General features: G+C 35.7%; 1 protein-coding gene, 2 non-coding genes and 1 pseudogene across 3 annotated transcripts; all 4 read left to right on the forward strand.

Moving 5' to 3' along the window:
* Positions 1–1913: 1913 nt before the first annotated feature.
* Positions 1914–3900, forward strand: LOC148291149 (uncharacterized; annotated as a pseudogene).
* Positions 3901–6112: 2212 nt separating this feature from the next.
* Positions 6113–16459, forward strand: UREF (urease accessory protein F). The gene is made up of 2 exons (XM_021966729.2): positions 6113–15241; positions 15422–16459. The coding sequence occupies exon 2, from the start codon at positions 15453–15455 to the stop codon at positions 16281–16283; it is 831 nt and encodes a 276-aa protein (XP_021822421.1). The 5' UTR covers positions 6113–15241; positions 15422–15452; the 3' UTR covers positions 16284–16459.
* LOC148291150 (small nucleolar RNA snoR118) lies at positions 6860–6940 on the forward strand. The gene has a single exon (XR_015827268.1). It is a non-coding gene; the product is annotated as a small nucleolar RNA snoR118 (small nucleolar RNA).
* On the forward strand, positions 10453–10536 carry LOC148291151 (small nucleolar RNA snoR118). The gene has a single exon (XR_015827269.1). It is a non-coding gene; the product is annotated as a small nucleolar RNA snoR118 (small nucleolar RNA).
* Positions 16460–16587: the final 128 nt, after the last annotated feature.

The raw sequence follows: 16587 nt of genomic DNA on the forward strand, positions 1-16587 counted from the left end.
TGCATCAACCAATTCAGATTTTATAATGCAAGTGTTGTATGCATTAGTGAAGTGCATCAACCAATTCATCTTTTATAATGCAAGTGTTGTATGCATTAGCCATATTGAATTCAGATTTGTCACTCCCCTCTCCCTATAAATACCACATCCATTCCACATTCAAGACACAACAAATCCTGAGATTCACAACCCCCACAATTCACTCCAACCATCCTCAAACACTCTCAAAATCCCAAACACTCCAACAATCACCAAAACAACTCCAGCAAACCTCTCTTCCATTTCCCTACGAATTTCATCTTCCTTAGCCATCACCACTCACTCAAACTCATCCCAAATCACCTCCATATCCTTCATACATCTTTCTAGAAGTGGGGAAGCTCTTGGAGAAGCATTAGAAGTGGAGAAGCACTTGGAGAAGCCTTGGACACCACAAGAACTTCAGAAAAAGGGTTTTTCTACTCTTATTGTATTCATTATGTTTTCTCATTTCTGTTCAAGTCTCTTTTCCATTATGAGTAGCTAAATCCATAACTAGGGCTTCGATGTAACCTAACATGAATATTCTGGGTTTATAAGTTTGGAGTTTCAAGTTTGATTCATGATTCATGTTCTTATTCATTATGCTTATAAGTTAACATGCTTGTTTGAATGATTGATCACCATTAGAACTTGTTTGTTAACTATCTTGGTTTGAATTAAGAGTATACACCATGCTTTAATTCGAATTGAACTATGAATAGGAAGAGTATGTATGGACATTCGACAACAGGGATTAGATACATACTTGGTTGTTTAAAATGTTCTTCTATGCTTAATGGGTTCCTAATGCTTAATTTTAGGTTAGACAACAAATGATCAAATTAGGGAATTAGGAACACAAGGTTAGGACCAAACACCATGGCCTAATCATACTTTAGCTAGAATCAATCTTTGAATCTGAATTAGACTTGTTACTTGAATCTTTATAACCCAGAATTGAATTGTTATGGTGATTCGAATGCCCTAGTCTCAAAATCTGTTTTCCAACTCTTAAAACCACTCTTTGTTACATTTGTTTACTTGTTTTTGTTTGCAATTTCATTTTGCTTCTTTTGTTCAACAATCACAACCACTCTTGTTTTAAATTCTGTTTTAGACATAACCTCCTACTTTCTTGAATTTGGTAATCTAAGTACATAACTAGTTTTAACTTCTCAGTCTTCGTGGGTACGACCTCGTACTTGTCTTGCTATACTACTAATTGCCCCGTACAATTGCGAGTTAACATAATATTAACAACACCTTTCCACATGTAAATTAAATTAAACAAATAATAAATTAATTTATAATTAGTCTGGTTTGGTTTAAGGTGGCATTTGGGAGTGTGGTGTTCTAAAAAAAGCAGCTTAAAATAAAAATTTTACAACTAAAAGTGTTTGGTAAACCAAAGAAAACTAGCTTATTTTAAAAACAGTCCTCATAAAAAGAAATTTCTCAAAGTGGCCATAAGCCAACTTTCAAAAGCCGCTTAAAAAAAGAGCCGGTTATTTGATTAATGAAAATTTCATTATTCCTATAAAGCCCCTAAATATTTTACAAAATGACAACGCTTGATCCTCTCGACAAAAATAAATCTCGCTCACTCTCTCTCAGACCTTCACTCTTAAAGTCTCACTGCTCTTCTCAAGTTTCTTCTTTTTCCTCCCCCTGCATCTCAAAATTCCAATCTCAATCAAGGAAGTCAATTGCTAACAACGATTAGCCATTCATCAGTGAGTTCATTCATTTCATTACATTTATAATTTTTGGGTTTATATATGTTATGAAATTAGGTTTTTTTTTTTTTCTATGAGTTTGGCGCTTAGTGTTCTTGGGGCTTTAGGGGGAAGACAAGGGAGGGAGGGAGAGAGAGAGAGAGAGAGAGAGAGAGAGAGAGAGAGAGAGAGAGTTTTGCTCCTAGTTTTGTACTGGGTTTGTCTCTCCTTGCTTTTTGGTAAGGTTTTGTTTTCTCCCTAGCTTGGTCTAGGGTTTTCAACATGCCTTTGGGTTAGATCTACTTCTCTCTTTGTTTCTCTTTCTCTGAAACCTTCTTTTGGGTCAGATCTACTGTTGTCTAGTTGATTTCTTGTTGGTAGCTTGTATATTCTTTTGGATTTATTATGGAGTTTTGGGGCCTCTTTTGTCTGTCCTAGATGCATTTTTGGTTTTTGGTTTTCTGGTTTTCTGGTTTTTGTCAAATATATCAACAACGTTCAATAATGTAGAAGAAGACATAAGCCAGTATTGTATAATTATGGTTTGGATGCTTTAGTTGGCTATCAGAAATAACCAAAACTTTCACAAGAAAAGCTTTTCATCGTGCATTTTGTTTGGTAACCAATATTCATACATGTAGGAAAAGGAAAGTTTTTTTTTTCTTTTTAACAAACCTCCCCACTTCTCAAAGTCAAGAATCCAAGCACAATATTTTTCATTTGGTTTACCGAGAAATGCTTCAGAATTATGACACAAATTCGTCAAAAAATTTAGTTTATATTAATTCTAGGATTTTTCATTTCTAAGTGTTGTTCACATCTCACTTGGCCATTCCAGTTGCATTGGCCTAATAAAATTAGCTTAATCAATACTTTAGATATTTGTAATTGTAAGTATTAGCTTAGGTCTTGGAAAATTTCTGATTGAACAACAAAGTAGTTTAATGTACACCCCCTGCTTCAACTATGGCTCTAAAGTAAGTATAATCCTTACTTATTTTGTTGTTAGCGTTAATTGGTTTTGTATATTAGGAGTTGTCTCCTCTACTTCGCTATTTTTTTGTCTTTCAATATAATGTATATTGGGACAATTATTTGCTATTATCTATTTCTCATACTCAACACATATTGCGTTAGTAAGGATGGGAAATAATGTGGGAAGTTCATCAAAAGCTCCAGCTACATGGAATAACCATAATATATCCATATTCTGTTATCCGTGCATCAAGGAGGTGGATGCCGGACGTCATCCTGGCACTCATTTTAAAAAAGAAGAATGAGAAAATTTGAGAGTCAACTTTAATAAAGAGACAGGAAATAATTATTCTAAGGGGCAACTGAAAAATAAGTGGGATGCACTCAAAATTGAGTGGGAATTGTGGAAAGAACTTGTAGGTAAAGAAACTGGTCTAGGGTGGAATTCGAGCAAGGGTAATATTGATGCATCTAATGAGTGGTGGAATAATAAAATTCAGGTGCGTGCAATATTTCTTTTTAGATTAATCTTTTGTCTTCCCCCTTTTATTTTATTAACATGCATTTATATTAACAATCCAGATGTCTCTATAATGTAGATAAATGCTGAATATGCAAAGTTGTGTAAAAAAAGGCATTAACCCTGAGATGGAGGAGAAACTAGATAGGATGTTCATGAATACCACGACCACTGGTGAACATGCTTGGGCACCTTAATGTGGTATACTCCCACCAGAAACTGAAGAGGCATCCATGGGTGATGTTATTCCACTCAAAGGAAGTGATGACTCATATGATTCCAATCCATTTGAAATGATTCAAGCTATCAAGAATGCTACGATGAAAGAGAAAAGGAGAGCACCTGAACAATTGAATAAAAAAACAGCAAGATAAGAAAGGAAGAAAAGTTGGAGGTGCTGAAAAACTAGCTGGCCAAATTGACCGCCTTGTTGGTGCAGTTGAGAGTAGGAGCACAGCAACATCATTGATGATGAAAATGCAACTAGGCAGTAGTATTCCTGAAGTGATGTAAATTGTATCATCTTTACCTGGATGTGAACCTACTAGCACTTTGTGGATGTTTGCGACTTGATTGTTTTTGAATCAAGAGAAGCGAGAGATGTTTTCTACCATGAAGACTCCTAATGTCAAGCTTGCATGGCTAACTTATGAATTTAACAACCAATAGGGCAGTTGACTTTTGACTTTGTTGTGGTTATGTTGTTTGGATAATTAGTTTGTTGTGCTTATGTTGTTTGGATAATTACTTTATTGCAATGAATTATTATTTTGACTAAATTTACATCATAGATTATGGTTAATTGGGAGTGTTGATGATTATAATTATAAATTGCAGCTTTGTTTGAAAATATACAATCCAGATGATGAAGAGGAGGAGATTAACCTATCTATATGCGCTTGTGCACGATCAATTGAATTATATTATCTGAAATATATTCATAAAAATCCTTGTATGGATTCTTCACAAACAGGTAATATCTGGTTGATGGAATTATTACATGGGAATAATAGGTGATGTTATACCATGTTGAGGATGGACAAAGATGTATTTACAGATTATCTAATGAGTTGCAATTTAATTATGGGTTGAGAGGTTCTAGGAATATGAATTCCATTGAGATATTGGGAATGTTTGTGCACATGCTAGGACATGGTGTGGGGAATAGGTTAGCACAAGAAAGATTTCAACACTCTGGTGAGACAGTGAGTAGATATTTTAGTTACATGTTGGATGTTGTATATCGTATGGCAATGGATGTCATCAAACCGATGGATTATGAATTTAGTGATATTCCACAAGCAATATGAGAGATTCTAGATATATTCCTCATTTTAAGGTAAAAATTGCATCTATCACTTCTCTCTACTTTTTATTGCTAATTATAGTTATATGCATTAAAAAATTTGTCAAACTATCATTTTTAGGATTGTATTGGTGTTATAGATGGAGTACATGTTCAAGCTTCAATACGACCTCAAGATCAAGTATCTTATATTGGTAGGAAAGGGATGCCAACTCAAAACATTATGGCCGTATGTAACTTTGACATGCAATTTATATTTGAATGTGCCAGGTGGGAAGACACAGCACATGATACAAGAGTGTTTCTTTCGGTTATACGCAATGAAAATTTAAATTTCCCTAAGCCTCCAAGTGGTAAAACTTTTTCAATTAACCTTTGTGTTTTTCATTACTTACTTAGTCCAATTATATATACATATTAAGAAAAATGAATGTTGTATTTCACAGGGAAATATTATTTAGTAGATGCAGGGTACCCACAAATGAGAGGTTCTTTGAGACCATATAAAGGCAAAAGGTATCATCTCCCGGATTTTCGCAGGGGAAGCCAACCAACGGGTTATAAAGAGGTATTCAATCATGTTCACTCTTCTCTTAGGAGCGTTATTGAAAGAACCTTTGGAGTATGGAAGAAAATATGGAAAATTTTAAGAGATATGCCTAATTATCCATTCAACAAACAAGTGAAGATAGTCATTTCTATAATAACACTTCATAATTATATAAGGAGGCATGCCCAATGTGATAGACATTGCCCAACGTAATTATCCATTCAACAAGCAAGTGAAGATAGTCATTGCTACAATGACACTTCATAATTATATAAGGAGGCATGCTCAACGTGATAGACATTTTGATGCTTCAAATGATATCTTAAGTGAAGAGATAGGTGGGGATGTTGATGTACAACAAGAACTTGATCATAGTTTTCATGACAATGGAACACAATAGATGGAAGCATTGAGAAATAGCATCGCTACAAGTTTAATGAATGCATCTAATTAGCTTCTTTTATATTGTAGTGATCTATTTGGACATGTTAAAATTGAACAATTTTGGTATATTTGTTATGCTAACCCTCTCCAAAGCCCTCAATATAACAATATTTAGAACTACTTTTGTTACAATAGTAATTTATAATTTATGGTAAAATAGTTTCCGTTATCTATATATATCTATCTATATATATAAAGCAAAAGGCAGAGAATGGTGAAACATTCAAAATACCAGAAAATGCCCTTGGTTAATGCAAACATTAAGAATTGAAATTATTAATTAAATGAGGATAATATAGTAAATTCACATTTTTTCATATTTAAAAAAATTAAAATTAAAAGAAAAATCAGATAATAGATCCTATATTTATGGAAAACAATTATCTATTATCTTTTTAAATTCTAAAATAAATTTAATTTTTTTTTTAATAAAACCTCTCGCAGGCGCCGAAGCGCATGCGGAGAGACTAGTTGTTATTATCAATGTTTTTAATAGAAAACCCGAAGGTCACTTTCGGCATTGCAGTACTCTTTATAATACGAGCTCCCTTTGAGGCTGAAACCCTAAAATTGCTTGTTTTTCACGCCGAGCAAAATGTTCCACTGTTTATTTCTCGGAGTCTTTTTTTTTCCTTCCTTAGAAAACAAATTTAAAAATTGTTGATTCTTTTGGCTGAAAGATGATTATTGATTTTTGATTTACATTATCTTTGGTTCAAGTATGATTCCCGATGATGAACAAATTGAAAAAGCTAAAGAGCGGTAAGCGTGGTTGTTTTCTTCATCAGCCTATACTCACCACCACTGTAACCTCTCTCTCTCTCTCTCTCACTCTCTCACTCTCACTCTCACTCTCTCTCTCATACATACATACAAACATATATATATATGCAGTGCTGTTGAGTATACAGGATGTTGATGAACGCCACTTGCTTCAAACCGTGAATGATTCGTTAAAAGCTATGAGATCTGAGGGCATTTTGATAGATCTCACTCTATACAACTACCCATTTGGGGATTTAGCCTTAAACGTGGTTAAAATTTGCGGAACTAGTTACTTTAACCCTTGCATGTTCATTCCTGCCCCAAATTTCCTTGCTTTCATAGTTATGCTTTTGCTTTGCCACTGATTGTTTATACTGCTCTACTTCTGAGTCGTAAGAACCCATTTACTGCGTGTTGGGCATTTGATGTTAAGTTGGCCCAAGATCTGCTAATGTCCGTGACTATGGTTTGTAAACTACAGTGGCATATTTTTTTAAGTGGATTTTTGTTCATTCATTTTGTCATATGTAGTGGGTTCCTGGTATCGTTAAGTTGGATTGTGGGGGAATGATGATACATGCACTGGGCTCTGACCAGTTTGTAACTGCGATTATTGATGGAAATGCAGCCTAGAAATATGACCCTTGTAGAAATCTTTAACCTTGCTGTGATACAGGTGTTCCAACTAACTCAACGTTGATAGTAGTGAGGGTGTGTTATGATCAGATATGCTGTCTTTTTGTCTGTTCTGTGTATCTCCATGATCTACTTTTAGATGGCCGTTCTTTTTTGAGTTTTTAACAATGTTTTCTAGTGTAGCTAATTTGCTGCCACAGCAAGATGGTCCAATTTTTATTAGCCTAATGATGGAAAACTCATTTTTGGAGCGGTTCTGTGGATTATTGTTAGGAGCCTTTTCTGTCATTTTTGCTGTACTAGCCATTATCATCATCATAAACACCATCCTCTCTCTCTGTCTTTTTGTCTCTCTGTCTCTCTGTCTCTCTCTCTCTGTCTCTCACTCTCTCACTCTCTCCCTGGCTTGTACGGTTGAAGATGTGAAGAGGCTCATAGTAATAATCCAGTGGTTAACCGTCAATGACCAGATATAGCTATGAGATCTGAAGGCTTGTCCAGAGACATTTGTTCCTTTTAAGATATGGTTATTGAATCTTAAATCATTTTTGTTCCTCAGTTATTCTGTGGTTGTATTTTCTTGGTTTCCGCATATTTATTACACTCCTTTATTATGTCCTTTATTTACCATTGCATCGAAGTTGCGACTGCATTTCGTTGTAGTAGTGATGCTGTGTTAATGATCAGATCTACTCTTTTGTCTATTCTGTGTCTCCATGATATAACTGTAGATGCCCACTGGTTTTTGTTTTTTTTAAAACATGTTTTCTAGTGTAGCTATTTTGCTGCCTCAGGAAGATGGTTCAATTTTTATTAGCCTAATGATGGAAAACTCATTTTTGGAGCGGTTCTGTGGATTATTGTTAGGAGCCTTTTCTATCATTTTTGCTGTACTAGCCATTATCATCATCATAACACCATCCTCCCTCTCTCTCTCTCTCTCTCTCTCTCTCTCTCTCTCTCTCTCTCTCTCTCTCTCTCCCCGGCTTGTACAGTTGAAGATGTGAAGAGGCTCATAGTGATAATCCAGTGGTTAACCGTCAATGACCAGACATAGCTATGAGATCTGAAGGCTTGTCCAGAGACATTTGTTTCTTTTAAGATATGGTTATTGAATCTTAAATCATTTTTGTTCCTTAGTTATTCTATGGTTGTATTTTCTTGGTTTCCTTATATTTTTATGCTCCTCCTTTATTATGTCCTTTATTTACCATTGCATTGAAGTTGCGACTGCATTTCGTTGTAGTAGCGATGCGGTGTTGACGATCAGATTACTCTTTTGTCTATTCTGTGTGTCTGCATGATATAACTGTAGATGCCCACTTGTTTTTGTTTTTTTTTTAAACCATATTTTCTAGTGTAGCTATTTTGCTGCCTCAGGAAGATGGTTCAATTTTTATTAGCCTAATGATGGAAAACTCATTTTTGGAGCGGTTCTGTGGATTATTGCTAGGAGCCTTTTCTATCATTTTTGCTGTACTAGCCATTATCATCATCATAAACACCATCCTCTCTGTCTGTCTGTCTGTCTGTCTCTCTCTGTCTCTCTCTGTCTGTCTGTCTGTCTGTCTCTCTCTCTCTCTCTCTCTCTCTCTCTCTCTCTCTCTCTCTCTCTCTCTCTCTCTCTCTCTCTCTCTCTCTCTCTCTCCGTGGCTTGTATAGTTGGAGATGTGAAGGGGCTCATAGTGATAATCCAGTGGTTAACCGTCAATGACCAGATATAGCTATGAGATCTGAAGGCTTGTCCAGAGACATTTGTTCCTTTTAAGATATGGTTATTGAATCTTAAATCATTTTTGTTCCTCAGTTATTCTGTGGTTGTATTTTCTTGGTTTCCACATATTTATTACACTCCTCCTTTATTATGTCCTTTATTTACCATTGCATCAAAGTTGCGACTGCATTTCGTTGTAGTAGTGATACTGTGTTAATGATCAGATCTACTCTTTTGTCTATTGTGTCTCCATGATATAACTGTAGATGCCCACTCATTTTTGTTTTTTTTAAACCGTGTTTTCTAGTGTAGCTATTTTGCTGCCTCAGGAAGATGATTCAATTTTTATTAGCCTAATGATGGAAAACTCATTTTTGGAGAGGTTCTGTGGATTATTGTTATGAGCCTTTTCTATCATTTTTGCTGTACTAGCCATTATCATCATCATAAACACAATCCTCTATCTATCTATCCATCTCTCTCTCTCTCTCTCTCTCTCTCTCTCTCTCTCTCTCTCTCTCTCTCTCTCTCTCTCTCTCTCTCTCTCTCTCTCTCTCCCCCTGGCTTGTAGTGTTGAAGATGTGAAGAGGCTCATAGTGATAATCCAGTGGCAACTGTCAATGACCAGATATAGCTATGAGATCTGAAGGCTTGTCTAGAGACATTTTTTTCCTTCTAAGATATGCTTATTGAATCGTAAATCACTTTTGTTCCTTAGTTATTCTATGGTGTTTTGTCTTCATTTCTACATATCTATTACTCTCCTCTTTATTATGCCCCTTATTTACCATTACATGGAATTTGTGACTGCATTTCGTTTTAAACATTTGCACTAAGTAATATGTATTTCCCATGTGGTGCAAATATCCTTCCCAAGGTGCCCTTGAAATGCTAATAAAATTAATGTGATGGAACTTCAGTCAACTGCAAATAGTAGAGCGTCCTGTAATGTGGTTATTTTGACATTGTCAATGGCACAGTTAAGAGTTTCAATTGGTTTGTTTTTCTTTTGGTTTGGTGTGACTATTTGGCAACTATTGTATGAAATTTTGTTTGCTAGTGCTAGTTTAGATATTTAAGGTGTATGGCTAACTGTATGAGATTCCATAGATTAAATTGTGTTTGGTGGTAGATTATTATTGTAGGTTTGAGCATATGAGACTTTAAAAAACAACGCTGTACTAATGATCAGATCTAGTGTCTTTTGTTTATTCTGTGGCTTTCCACGTTCTACTTGTGGTCGTCTGAGTTTATATTTCTTGCCTTTTTTATTTTCTGGGATTACCTTGTAATGTAATCTAACAAATTTGCTGCCTCAGAAAATTGGTGCAATTTTTTATTAGTCTGGTGATGGAAACCTCATTTTTTTTGTTATGATTTTTATAGCACTTTATATAATAAGACTGCAGGAACCTGAATAGTTTTTGTAACACAGTTTCGTATTACTTTCAAAGAGCTTTAAAATTTAAATCTGGTTTTCATTTGTGAAGTACAGAACAGTTCTGAACTGTTTGAGTACCTTTGAGCTTACTTGATGTCTCAATTTTTTTACTAGATATATGTATATAAACTAAAATCTTTTGAATATATAAGAGCATATATTAATTTATAATTTATATATTAATTATTTAATTTATATGTAATTTAATGGTGTCAGGCATTTGATGTTAAGTTGGTTCAAAATCCGCCAATGTCTATGACCATGGTTTGTATTATGGCTTGTTGTGTATAATGGCATAGTTTTGAAGTGGATTTTAAAATTTTCTTTTCAGTGGTCTGGGTTAATTGCTAAGTGGGACTTTGGTGAACAATGATACATGCATTGGGCTTGGAGCAGTTTATGACTGCGGCCATTGATGGAAATGCAACCTAGAAAGCTATATATGACCCCTGTAGAAATCCTTGCATTCCTGTGATACGGGTGTTGCAATGTTAGGATGAAATTTTTATCTGCTAGTTGTAGGTGTATGGCTGACTGCATGAGATTCCATAGAAGTAAATTGTGTTTATCTGGTATCATCGTCCTTTTATTTGAGATGGGTAAATAAACTCCTTTATTTTCAAATTGGCTGTTCGGAACACGGTGTTGATTGAAAATCTGCTAATGTTCATGGCTATGGTCGTATTTGTGGCGGGTAATTTATAGTGAATTGGTATTAAAATCGAGTGATGTACATGCATGCACTGAGCTCCGAGCTGTGGTTATTGATGGAAATGCAGGCAGCTTAGAAAACTATATATGAGCCTCCTTGAAATCCTTTTGCTTTTCTGTTCGCAGGTGTTGGATTTAAAATGAAATTTCTGTTTGGGCTAGATTGGATTCTTAAGGTATAGATTGGACTTTGTAGTATTAAACTGTGTATGGAAGTGGATTTTGTGTGATTACAATCATCGGTTTAATTAATCCTTGTCAAAGTGCAATTAACTGTTTAATTTATCATTCTAGGCTTGGGTATGTTGGATTTTCAAGCAGTGATGATGTGCTAATGATCAGTTGCACTCCTTTGGCCTGATGATGGAAAACTCATTTCTGGGAGCGGTACTATGGATTATTATAAGTACGAGCCTTTTCTATCATTCTTTCCATGCTAGTCCTCATCATCATCATCACCACCACCACCATTCTCTCTCTCTCTCTCTCTCTCTGGCGTGCATGGCCGAAGATGTGAAGAGGCTCATACTGATAATCCAGCAGCTAACTGTCAATGACCAGATATAGCTATGAGATCTGAAGGCTTGTGCAGAGACAAATTTTACGTATGTAGTGATAACATCCTCTCTAAGGTGACCTTGCAACATGGATTCAATAAATTTATAGTCAACTGGAAATAGTTGTGGTGTCCTGTGATGCAGTGATGATGCAGGAGCATCTATTAGACTTTCCTAATATAAGTGGGCATCAGCCAAAAAGGCTAAGTTTTAGTTATATTAAATTAATAGGTTATTTTATTACCTGTTTTCCTATTCTTACTAGGATTTGGGTTTAATTTCCTGTTTAGGTTTTTAATTTCCTATGTCAATTAGGTTTTCTATATTCTAGTATAAATAGGCTATTAAGAGACTGTTGTATTTAGTTTTGTTGATGAATATAATTTCAGACTTTAGTCTATAGAGTTTCTATTGGGGTTTTGCCCTAGAACTCAATTATCTTCGTTCCAACTTCGATTCTACTGCTTTATCCTTCTATTCTCTGTATTTTGGGTATGTTTGGGTCACTGGACAGCAGCTTATAGCCGCTGCGCTGCATCAAGCGTAGCCATTTGCCCAGTGATGCATACTTGTGTTCTTTGGTGGTTGATTTGATTGTCAGTATGAGCCTTGATGCTTGTGTTCTTGAGTTGTTGTCGTTGTTGTTGTTGTTGTTGTTGTGGCAAGGCTGTAAATGAAAATCAAAGCCCACCATTATTGATACATTCAGGACATGATAAGATCTGAGGGCTTTTTTTCCTTTCTTTTCTTTTACTTGGGTAAGTGGTGTCGGGGAAATGGGAAATTGTCGGTTTACACGTTGAAGGTATGTTGGCAAATGTCTTTGTTATCGGCCTTATGCTTTGTTGTATCTATTCTTCATCATGTTGATTCATATGTGATAACAAGTTTGTTGTATCTATATAAATTTTCCTTTGGTTTTAATGTTGAAACTAGCTCTTTCAACATGACAATGTGCAGTTTTTTCTCATTAATTTTCCTACTTTCTCTTGTTTAGAACTCTGTTAAGTCTGTTAATTCATGTGGACTGGAGGAATTTTATAGTTGCAGTCTATGACAACTTGGGTGTCTTTTTTGCTTGTATTTCCATTGGCTCTCATTTTGACAACTATTTGCTGCCTCTTCCAGCATTAAAGGTGTATGCTCTGACTCTCTGGTTAAGAGTCCCTGTAATGTTTGTGTTCGACTGTGGGCTGTTTAGGTATTGTTAGGTTACAGTCTCTGTTTTGGCATTGAGGTTTTTGTATGCTTGTAGTCCCAGTAAATTTTGGCCTATAAGTTGTTTGCTTAAGTACTAGTCCTGGTAGTCTAGCTAGTATTTTTGCCTCTAGATTAGACAGTGGATAACTAGTCCCAAACCCACTGGACTACAACTCATTGGTCCCAAGGTTAGCTCTATGATGGATGAGCAGCTGCTTGGTTTGATCTATCATTGACCTTTATAACCCCACAACCCTCTCTTTCCCCTTTCCTCTATCTATGTGTGTGTATGTATATATATCTTGGTTGTGGGGGACGGCTTTTGGTAGATCCCATTAGCATTAAGCTGTGAATGATTTGATGGAATCTATAAGTTCTGAGGGCCTTCTCACACACTAGTTTCTCTAAGAGCTTTCTGTATTGAAGGTTGCTGAAACTGCTGAGTTCGTGTACCCAATTTGTTGATATGAAAATAGCCGCATGTGTGCATCTGAATTTGATTGATTTTGCACATCATGTGGATTTGGATTGTTTAGGATTCGAAATTCACTCACAATTGCAATTTTTTTTCACCTCTGCTGCTGTGTATCCATTTCATTCTCTTTTTTTTTTCTTTGGCTAATGAAAATACATAATGAATGTTGAAGCAAATCCATTGTTTTCATAATTCTTGTTATCATGTGGTTTATAGCACATTTATTTCAATCAGCTGTTTATGCCTTTTCTGGTTTATGTGGGTGCTGAAGTTTTGAAATTTGAACGGTTTTCTGCAAGGATGTCGATTTTTATATGACAGAGCACCTCCTTGGGTAATTATGAGCTGTTTTGTTTGCTCAATTATATTTCAGTTTGTACAGTTGTTCTTGTAAAAGATAGTCATCAATTCAATTCTCGCTCCCTTTGCATTCATTAATTTATCCATTGACCGCAGAGTATTTACATATATTTTTTGTTAGCTAAAGTAATTTGCTATTTCCTTCATGTATAAGTTATTCTATGTGCTGTAGCTGTATGGAAATCATATATGGTTGGTTTCTTTTGGATAATGCTTTTGGGCATTCTCTGATAATATGCCCAATGATGCAAATCCCATTTCATGGAGCAGTGCTTCACTTTAAGCCTCCATTTGTTTCACCACTGTGACCGTCGTCAATGTCTTCTGCTGCTGCTGCTGCTGCTGCTTCTTCTTCTTCTTCTTCTTCATCTTCATGGTTATTATTATTATTATTATTATTATTATTATTAATGTGGCGATGATCCGGTGGTGTTCCTGAATGTTGATCGGCTTTCAATGAAGTTTCACTGTCTCAAATGTCTGAGGGCCCAAAACTTCATTTGGCTATTTAATTCATTGATAGGCCAATGGATTTTACCTGTGCTGTCTAAATGTGTCCCATCTGTTAATGAAAATCATTTACAAGTTCAATAACAGAAAATTATAGTACTCTTATAAAAAGACCACAATAAAATTTCACCCAAAAAAAAGACACCAATAAAATAGAGAAAAAAAAACACTTTTGAGAATATTTAAAAAAAAAAAAACATGTTAGTTTGTGGTTAAGCCGCATTACTAGGCAAGGAGTTATTTTGTATGGGCAAGAGGGAAGCATTATCCAGTCTTAAAATACTACTTGCTAGAAACTGATTTCCCAAGACTGATCGATGATATAGATGAATGAAAAATCACCTAATTTGGTCAACAAAAAGAGTAGTATATAAAACTGATCATAAACTCCTTACAATAGATATACTCAAAAACTTTTGCCGTTTGGCAAGAATGTAGGAGCTCCTTCGCTCTACTTACTTACATGGCGAGGTAAGTATATTAAATTAGTCTGAGCTGTAATGGCTCACATAATTGCCAAAATCTACTAACCAGTGTCAGTATATTTCGATTGCCAACTTCTGTGTGATTATTAACACATAAAACTAAAAATTATAGAATTTCAAATTAAAATCTGTAATTTATTATCTGAAAAATTAAGAATTAGACTAATTAGAATGCTAATTTCTGCGTTTATTAACACATAGGTATAAAATTATATGAATCTCAAATTCAAATTTGTAATTTATTATCCGAAAAATCAAGAATTAGATTAATGAAGTGGTGAATCTCTCTTCTCTTCTTGCTAAACCCAAAGCTTTGGCACGTGGAATGACAAAAAATAAAATTAAATAAATAAACTACTGCCGACGTGTCCAGCCTGACGTGGACACGGCGTTCTGCTTCTCTTTTGATTTTGTCTGTTTGTTTGCTGAGAAAAGTTCTACATTTTTTCCCCTCGATTTCTCATGGCTGTTTTTTCTGTTTGATGAGAAGAAAGTATGGGAGTGAGGAGTTACCTTCGTTTCCTCGTGCATCTCTGCCATTGATTTTCTTTGTTAGAAAAGTACAATTATGTTTCTCTGTACTTTCCCTTTTCTGGGTTTTCTAATTTAACTAAGAGAACCAAAATGAGTTCTCAAATTTAGCAAAGAGAACACAGTCTTTCTCTGGTTTTCCCAATTCTCAATGGTCCTCTGCCTCAACCAAGAAAACCCAATTACGTTTAAGATTGATTTTTCACTTCTGGATTCATCTCTCTACGTCTTTCTCAGAGATTTGGATGTTTCTGTTTTTTTAACAGAGAGATTAAGGAGGCTCTTGAAATTGGCAAAAATCTGAAGCTTTCAGCTTAAAAAGGAGGTAAAATCTTCTTATTAAAGACTTTCCATTTTCTTGAAATTGGGTGGTTAGTCATGAACTGTGATTCGTCATGTGAAAATCCCACATGCATAAACTGTCTTGCATGAATATTTCTTTTGATTTAAGCATAGGGTGTTTCCATCTAACTCTAAGCTTGATTGCTCATTGTGTGTCCTGCAGCGCAGTTTCATTTTTTCCACAGGAGGAGGAGATGGAGTTAAACAAAGAAAACAAGAAACGTCCTTCATCAGACTCTCTTGTACAGCAAAGTCAATGGCAACTGCACAATTCTGACCCCCCAACAGTTGCCTTTGCTCGTTCTATGGATCTAAATAGAGAAAACAAGAAACGTGCTATATCAGACTCATTTTTACAGTGGAGCCAATGGCAACTGCTCGATTCTATCCTTCCAACAGGTGGTTTTGCTCACTCTTTTGGTCTCGAGGCAGCAATCCAAGCTCGTATAGTCTCTTGTCCTGAAGATCTCCAAACTTTTGTAATCCATCTGTTGGAGAATACTGGAAGCTTACTCCTTCCTTTTGTCTATTCTACAACAATGTCGCCTGATTTTGAGAACAGGCGCAAACTCGACAAAATGTTGGATGCAATGTTAACTAATGAAGTGAGTAGGAAGGCATCAATTTCACAAGGGTCGGCATTGATGAGGGTGGCTGCATCCGTGTACTCGGAAATACCATCTCTTAAATCTATGAGGGAAGCTTCTTTAAGTTCTGGGGTTGTTTCTTTTCACCATGCCCCTATGTTTGGGGTTATATGTGGTCTGCTCGGGTTGGACAGCGCTACTTCTCAAAGAGCTTACATGTTTATTACAATGAGAGATGTTATTTCTGCTGCAACAAGGCTCAATTTGGTAGGGCCCCTTGGTGCGGCTGTACTGCAGCATAAGATTGCTTCTGTTGCTGAAGCTATACTGAATCGATGGAAGGACCGTCCAGTTGAGGAAGCATGCCAAACTGTTGCTTTGCTTGACATTGTGCAAGGTTGCCATGGCTACCTGTTTTCTAGACTGTTCTGTTCTTGAAGTCCCCAAATAAATGCATCAAATGGTGGAGCCTGCTTGAACTTTTCTTAATCTTCTTTAGGAAAAGCTTCATCCAAAGACTGAGGAAGCATTTAATTCAAAATTCTCTTTTCAAGATGTGGAAGTTCCTAGTTACAAAGAGAAAATATGTATGACTCGATTTCTTTCTGGTTTTCTTTCAACTCATGGCAACAAATACAGAACGGGGAATTCAAAAATAAGACCTACAGAGAAGCGCTTAGATAGATGCACATATTTATGGCAACATGTGGCAAACAATTCAGAACACTCATGGAAAATCAGC

Source organism: Prunus avium, chromosome 8, assembly GCF_965620075.1.
Source record: "Prunus avium chromosome 8, drPruAviu1.hap1.1, whole genome shotgun sequence".
In the NCBI taxonomy this organism is placed as follows: domain Eukaryota; kingdom Viridiplantae; phylum Streptophyta; class Magnoliopsida; order Rosales; family Rosaceae; genus Prunus; species Prunus avium.